Source organism: Egretta garzetta, unplaced genomic scaffold (assembly GCF_000687185.1).
Source record: "Egretta garzetta isolate BGI_Z169 unplaced genomic scaffold, ASM68718v1 scaffold17, whole genome shotgun sequence".
NCBI lineage: Eukaryota > Metazoa > Chordata > Aves > Pelecaniformes > Ardeidae > Egretta > Egretta garzetta.
The window spans coordinates 94257-102219 of record NW_009260136.1 but is presented as its reverse complement, the minus strand read 5'-3'; the positions used below and the strand labels follow the sequence as shown (position 1 = coordinate 102219).

Here is a 7963-nt window from a genome sequence, read left to right as displayed (position 1 = left end):
AGGCTCATGGGCTCCTCTCTCTCCCCAGGTGGCACCATGGCTCAGCAGGTCCCAGTCCAGGCGATCCAGGTGCACCAGGCACCGCAGCAAACGTCTCCCTCTAGTGACAGCAGCACTGACCTTACCCAGACCTCTTCCAGTGGAACAGGTAATTGGGATGTTATGGTAAACATGTTCTGTCTTCCTTCCTCACTACTGCTGATAACAGCCCACACCAGTAGACCTCATGCCTGCTCCCTGTCCAGGATCCTTCTTCAGACCAACACTATCCCAGCCTTTCTGACAGTTTCACAGGTGTATTTATCCCTGTTGCCAGGCCCTATGCTATGTTATATCTAGGTAGATGCTGCTGTGCATAGGGCACCTTACAAGAGATTTCACAGCCTCTCCAGATACATCATCTGCTCTTACTTGAAGCATGGAGCTGGGAACAGGTTGCCCAGTTCTCAGATGGTTTTTTAGTGAGCCAGCATTGCCCCTAGCACAAGGCGTTGACTCGCATCTACTTGAGATTTTTACTGTATATGTAGAGGACACCTCTGTTGTCAGCAAAACCTGAGTTCAGGTGCCTGGATGCAGGCTGAGTCCAGTTCAACAGCTTTAATAAAGTTTCATCAGGAAATTTGTATTGCAACTTGAATTCATTCCTAGGATATTTGTCTACTGTGCTTTTCTGCCCTCTCGTATTCACTTTTGAAAGGAGTGGTTTGAGCTCTCCTGCCTGTTCCCTGGGGCTTTCTCCAAAGAACTTGGGAGGACAAGATGGGTATCTCCATGCACCTGCTGCTTCAGGACAGCATGCCAAGGGTGGCTGAGGGAGGGGTGCTGAGCAGGCGTGTGAGTGTAGCAGGCTCCTTTTGCGTGGCTCACATGTAGTCTGTCCTGGTGCCAGTGACCCTCCCGGCGACCATCATGACGTCGTCTGTGCCAACCACTGTGGGTGGCCACATGATGTACCCCAGCCCACACGCGGTGATGTATGCGCCAACATCTGGCCTTGCGGACGGTGGACTTGCAGTCCTCAACGCTTTCTCACAGGCGCCCTCAGCGATGCAGGTGTCCCACGGCCAGGTCCAGGATCAGGGTAAGACAGCTGTCTGGGTCAGTGCTCCCTTAAGTGCTCTGACACCCTGATTTTTCGTGTCTTGAATGTATTTATGCTGTATATTAATTCCAGAGAATTTTCTTCTAAGTGGTCCTAAGTGGCTGTACAAAGTCCTGGCAAGGGTGATGCTTGATGCACATTTTTTTTAGATCCCATCATTCTCCTATGCAATGGATTGCTTGAACCGTTTTCTGGGGAAAAAGGGTGAAGGTTGCCAGGATGGGTGGCCTATGGGGCAGGCAGTGGAGGGGAAGCTAGGAGACTCTGGAGAGGATGTGTGGTTGCATGAGGGGGCAAAGCAGCATGAAGCCATGCAGGCAACAATTGGATTGAGAGCTTGAGCCTGCTTCTCCCAGCATTTGGAAAACTAGCACATGTGGCTTTCTACTAGGATGCATGCAAAGCAGGCACCTTCATCCTTTGTGAAGCTCCATGGAGCTCAGAGAAAGGATGCATGGGGGAGCACTGTTTAAGGGACAGTGTCATTTGTGCTATCTCTCTGTGGCAGGTGGCGTCCCCCAAGTGTTCCTCACAGCTCCATCAGGCACCGTTCAGATCCCAGTCTCAGCTGTCCAGCTTCACCAGGTAGGTGCAGAATGGTACTTGCAGGTGTTCAGGGGGTGACCTTGCTCTGCCTGTACCTGCACATCCTTTATGGGTCTGGGCAAACCCAAGCCCTTGGGTAGGGCCAGTCCTCAGGTCTGGGAAAGCCATCAGTGCTACCCACCCTTGGGTGAGGAAGTCTTGCCCTCCTTGGACAGGTGCCCAGAAAGGACAGTACCACCCTGGCTGCTGGCACACATGGTCTCAAAGCATGCTGTCCCTCAGTGCTTCCTCCTCCCTTTTCTCTCTAGATGGCTGTCATCGGGCAGCAGAGCAGCAGTGGCAGCAGCCTGACGGAGCTGCAGGTGGTCAACTTGGAGACCTCACACAGTGCCAAGAGTGACTGAGAGGCCTCTGCTGCCAGCCTTGTGCTATCCCTGGCCTGTCATACCAGTGCTGGGGCTGGCGGCAATTCCTCGTACAGACTGCACCAGTTATTTATTGTTGCCTTTTCACGTTTCCTTCATCCACACATGCACACACACACACGCACCCACCCACACATACACACAGGCATGCGCGTGGGGCTGCAGGACCCACCGAGGGTGGAGCTGTGCTGGGGCCATGCAGGGCTTGGGGGCGTTTGGATGCTGCAATAGCTGTGCTTGTCTCATGCCAGCCAAAGAAACTTGTCTCTTGAGGGGAGGATTGCTCTGCGCTGTAAATAAATACTGCAGACCATTCCCAGCTGGAGGCTCTGGCTCCTCCCAGGTGCTCTGAGTCACCTTGCCCATGAGCGTTTGCTCTGTGTGGGGCTCAGCTCAGACCCAGAGCTGTCCTGTGGGCACAGCTCGGAGCAGAGCATTCCGAGACTGTGCTGCTGGCCTCAGCAATGTGCCTTTGTGGGGGTGACAGGTCCTGGCTGCAGCAACTCACCCTGGGCTCTGGACAGGGGAGAGTGGCCAGCTTGCATGTGCATCGCTGGTTGGGCCTACATGCCCTCCCTCTGGAGGGTAAGGCACAGCCTGTGGCACGTAGCCCTATCCTCCTCGAATGCACTACAGTGAGCCCTCTGCTCTCCGTGCCTCCTCACTGGGCTGCCTGACAGACTTGCAGACTGCCTGGCTCTGCCCTGGTGGCTGCCCTAGCACAGCTGAGGTGGTTGGTGGATGCCCAGGAGCACAACGATGCCCCGGAGAGCTCCTGGGGGGAGAGGCTCTGTGGCGGGCCCAGCCCCACACTTTACTCTCAGCCCTCGCGCTGCTTGTGGACCCTGTACATCCAGGGGAACGTGGCCGGGTCTTCCCGCATCCCCCTGCAGCTCCAGCCAGCGCTTTCTAAATTTCTGTGTCTGATGCAAGGTGGAGAAACAACTCAAGTGTCAAAGGGAAGAGCCCATGGGGCACTGAGCTGCAGGGCAGGTGGCAGGCTTTTCCTCTGAGCACCAGGGTGACCTGCAGACCATCCTGGGTTGTGGAGGAGCAGCTGTGATGCCTGTGTGTAGGCTCAGGAAGGCCCGGGGAGAAGGGCTGGAGCATGCTTGGTCCTGCATGGGAGTTGCTGTGAATGGCTCTGCTACCTAGCCCTGTCCCTGGAGGGAGAGTGAGCAAGTGAGAGAAGCTGCTGAATCCTTAGGGGAAGAAGCAGCTGCTGTAACTTTTTTTTTTTAAGTTAAAGACAAAAGAAGCCTTGGAGAAAAAAAAAAAGGAAAAAAAAAAAAAAAAAAAGAAAATTACTTTATTTTTCTAAGTGTTAAACTCAGTATTTATGTAATTCTTTAAGGAATAAAAGTTTGGCTCCTGTACAGTTTTAATGGGGTTTGTACCAGGGGGATGGGAGAGGGGTGGGTGGGCATGGAGGCAGGAGAGGGGCCTTGCTTTTGAGTTTGTATTGTAATCTTGGACATCTTCACTCAGCATTAGCGTTTAAGCTGCGCTCTCCACCCACCAGCATGTGCCAGGGATCAAGCTGAACCAAGTGGGATGCTTGTTTCCCACTTAACCTGTACTGAGGACTCCATACCCATCACTTTGGGCTTAACGGGCAGAAGACAAGTGAAGTGGCTGGTTTCTAGAACTGGGAAACTTCAGGAGCAAGGGGCTTGCAGTGTGCCTGGGAGCCAGAGATGGGCTAGATTTTCTGATGGCCGCCCTGTTCACCTCTGGTCTTGGGACCTGTGGCTGCTTCTGTCACTGCTCTTGGTGTGGAGCAGTGCTACCTGTGACTGCCTAAGGGATATGGGCTTCCCTGCTCTTTCTTTGGTGGTGAGTGGTCAGCAGTAGCTGATCCCTGCTCTGCCTGCTTGCTGTGCAGATAGCATCTCCTGAATTCCTAGCTGATGATTTGGGCTGTAGTTCCCCCTCTACAGCCGTTCCTTGGTGCGCAGATGTGGACAGGTCCCCTCCAAGCCCCCTGTGCAAAGAGCTCCCAGAACGGTCTTTCAGCCCTCAGTCTGTTATGCAGCCTGGGAAGGGCTCATGGGGAGTCCCATCTGGTGAGAGCGACATTGCATGCTGCCTCCCCTTAGTATCCTTGCTCTAAGAGTGATGCGTAGCCTGCAGCTTGGAGCATGTGGGAGTGCTGTGCCATGCCCCATTGCTAGGTGTATGAAAGTTGCTCAGTGATGCTTCCAAAACAAGGCTGGGTACCTAGGATTTCATCCAGGGAGAAGGATGGGGTTGGGGCTTGCATTGTCCTTTGTCCTAGCACATCACTGTGGCCTGGCTTTGCTCTGCTTTGCTTGTGCTAGCACCGTGGAGCAGAGCTGTTGGGCCAGGATGGCAGGTGTGCCCCTGATGCTACAGGGTGTCTGACTGCATCCCCTTCCTAGCTCCCCAAAGGCAACTGCTGGTTAAACGCTAATGGTGTATTTTATTTAAGTGCAGACTTGTAAGAACACTTGTGTATCAGGGATGAAATGGCATTTATTGTGTGGTGACATTTTTAGTTCATTTTACTGGTTTTAGGGTTGTGTGTGCGCGTGTGCGTGTGTATGCATAAGTGTGTGTGGGATTTTTTTTTTTCCCTCCAGTTTCCAGGGTTGTGTTTCTGGAAGGATGTGGAAGTAATCACAGTACTATGTACAGAGCTTTCTTTTGTATTAAAAAAAAATTACTCTTTCAATAAACGTTATCATTTTGTGCACAGATTTGGGATCTTGGCCTTGATTTGCGGGAAGGGACAACACACACCTTGGGGTCAATGAATGGGGCTCAGAGGCAGATTCCTGTTTGTGTGCTCTGGAGGGTGCAGGGCTGTCTGGGCATGATGTGGCAAAGAGGGGCACTTTGCAAAAGTCTCCATCCCCACTGCCTCCTGCCACAGGTGAGACCTGACCTGCTGGACTTCTACTCTGGGAGCCCCAGGGCCAGAGGGGACCTGTGGTGGACAGCAGGGCTGTGAGGGCTGTACTTTCTGAATGCTCGGGAATGATGCTGCTGAGCAGGGCATGGTGTTGAGTCAAGAGAAGTAAAAACCAGGAATGGGGACTTTTGAAAAAGAAAAGGATTGTTTTAATTTGTGGGTGTTAACATGGAGGAGCAGGAGGACCTCAAGGAAGAGTTAAAACGGGGAGGGCAAACAGCCCATGTTGCTTATGGAGTAGTTGGGCAATAACTAAGGCCTAGTAAGAGGAATTTTTGCCATTTTAACATCAAAGAGAAGATGATCCCTAGCCCTGGACCCAGGTGGATTATGTATTTATATATTGATAAACTACCCCAAACCAAAGGAAGACAGATTTTTATTTTTTTTAGTAGTGACAGACGTATTTCCAGGATAGATACTAAGTTTTGTATGAAGATGCTCCTGTGAAGGTAGTGTTTACCTGATATGGGGCTCAACAAATAACTGATGATGGCCAAGGCCCCGTCATCCTGGGAGATGTCACGCAGCTGCCATCTCAGAGCACCCAGACGTGGTTGGGTTGTGCAGTACCATCCTCAGGCCTCTGGACAAGAAGAAACGGCTTTAAAATAAACCGGTTTAAAGGCTGCAGGCAGAACAGCTTCCTCTGACATTGACAGGCATCAGATCCAGGTCTCAAATGAAAATGAGGTTGTTTCCCCTCTCTTCTTCTGAGTCCATTAATTTTGGACACCTGATATCTTAGAGGATGGAGCTTAAGAGCCCCAACACCAAGACTGTTAAATTCCCTGCAGAAAACTGCTATGAGAAGATACTCAAAGTCCAAACTGGAGAGGCATTATTTAAAGTAAGGTCAAAGGTGGATGCCTGTAGGCGCCTAGAAGCCAGGTCAAGGGCACATGGGGGCTCTGAGAAGTGCCTAAAGGTGGGAAAGAAACCAAAGGAAAGAAGGGCTTGTTACAATCATCAGTGCTGCTGGATCAACAGTATGCCAGCTAAAAATGTACCTACTAGCCTCTACATAGCATCAGGCCCTGGAGCAGATACCAGGATAATGTAAGGAAAGCTTAGCACTGATAAAAGGCTGTGCAGTGGAGGGACAGTACAATTTGGAGAAAATAATCTCAGTGTAGCAGGAGAGAAGATTGCACAGAAAGTGCTTAGGAGCAAAACACAGCTGAAATGGCTCTTTCCCCAGTGGGAGGGGAGGCGCTTCACTTTTATGGGTTACACCACAGCCAACCCCATGTTCAGCATGCTTACACAGATATGTCTCGTGGTTCAGCACCACAACATGCCTATCAGCAGAAGTAACCCCATGTTACTTGTGCTCAGGCGTCTGTGTATGACATATACTCCTAACATGGAGCGAGATGCAACAGACATAATCTTTATTTTTAGGATAAATGACTGACTAAGCATGGTATCAAGACTATCAGAGCCAAGATATAATCAGGGCATATAAATACCACAGAAAACCTTTTGGTGTCACAAATGAGATGCCTGTGTCCTATCTGGTCACTGCCATTTATTGTTGGTGACAATTTCAGCTATGAGATGTTGCCATCTGATGTTACCAGCCAGGCTGCATTTCCCGCTGCAAAGCATTATCACTACCTCATGTTTGTGACATTACACACAGCAGTGTTGCAGATGCAGTACATGCACAAAATAACAGCTGCCAAGAACAGAGGAAAACAGCAATGGTTGGGCATGTGGTGTTAGCTTTTATGTAGTTGTGTGGCATTTAGGAAGTCATTTTCCCCTTCATTAGTGCAAATATACTGTCTCTACAGGAGATGAGGGGACTTGTAAAGGCAAAACATGACATAACTAAATACAAGTTTGATCCTCTAAATTTTAACAATGTTTTCGGAGGTAATGAGGAAGGAAAATTACATGTTAATGGAAAACACAGACATTTCAAGAGCATCCACAGGATTCTGGAAAGACAACATCAATAGCATCAACAGAGGTTACATGTACTAATGGAGAAATCAAGAGGCTGTCTTGGAAACACAAACATTTACAGTCCACCATTGGTGCCACAGCTTTAGAGGATAGTCCCCACAGACTGATGCAGAACTGCACTGATTTATCCAGACTATAGTTAATTGCAATTATATTGTTTGTATTAATTGCTGATTGCTATTGTAAAACATGGAAATTGTCTAATCAGCTGCATTAAGTACTGAGGGTAGAAATGAGGTTGGGCACATATATGAGGTTGCTCCAAGATCAAATAAGAAAGAATAATAAAAATGTTTGTTTGTAATTTAAAACAGATGTTAACACACCCATAGAAACCTGCACCTAGTGGATTGTAGCTAACTGCTGTGATGCCTGTCAAGGAAAGGAAATACAGGCAAAGGATAAGAGTTCAGATTTCATGGTATGGGCATTACAGATCAGTGTAACACCAAAGCAGGAAAGGGACTGGAAAGAGGCCAAAATTGTGTGCAACTGGCTTCTATTGCGCCTCTAGCAACATTGAGAACAGGGCAGTCTTGCACCCCAAAACCTGCAGCAAGCCGAAGAAGGTAGATGGAGGGCGCAGGGCTGAAACTACCCCAGAACCCCAGGCCTGAAGAAGTTGCTACACTGTAGCTTTTGGTTAACACCGCGTTTGCAATAGCGTTACTGCTGACATTATGTGCCTTTAACCTTCCTTCCACCTACCCTGCAACACTCCTTAACACGGTTCATCCATCACCAGAGAAACCGTACTAACACACGGCCTCACGCAGCACCGTGAGCTCTTGTAGGTGCACTCTTCAGCTCCCAACCCCAATTTTTTTCCTCGCCTCCAATATGAGCTAAGAGAATGAGAAGACACCCTGATTTTTCCTTATTTTCCTGTCCCTCGCACCCGTTTCTGGCGTGCAGGCGGCACGGCGGACAGCAGCCCTGTGACACACGGCCGCGGCGTGCCGCCACGCTGCCCGGAGT

The 7963-nt window shown here is 49.9% G+C and overlaps 1 protein-coding gene across 3 annotated transcripts in view; it reads left to right on the top strand.

Moving 5' to 3' along the window:
* The window catches only part of SRF (serum response factor), a 13603-nt gene extending 8847 nt beyond the window's left edge, over positions 1-4756 (top strand). For 2 of the 3 annotated variants that reach the window (XM_009641610.2, XM_035897062.1), the window contains 4 exons: positions 29-148; positions 893-1084; positions 1614-1690; positions 1960-4755. In XM_009641610.2, coding sequence (XP_009639905.2) covers positions 29-148; positions 893-1084; positions 1614-1690; positions 1960-2055 — 485 coding nt within the window. In that variant the 3' untranslated portion in view covers positions 2056-4755. Of the gene's footprint in view, positions 1-28; positions 149-892; positions 1085-1613; positions 1691-1959 lie in introns of all 3 variants that reach the window. The other variant, XM_035897063.1, reaches the window with a different exon arrangement.
* Positions 4757-7963: the final 3207 nt, after the last annotated feature.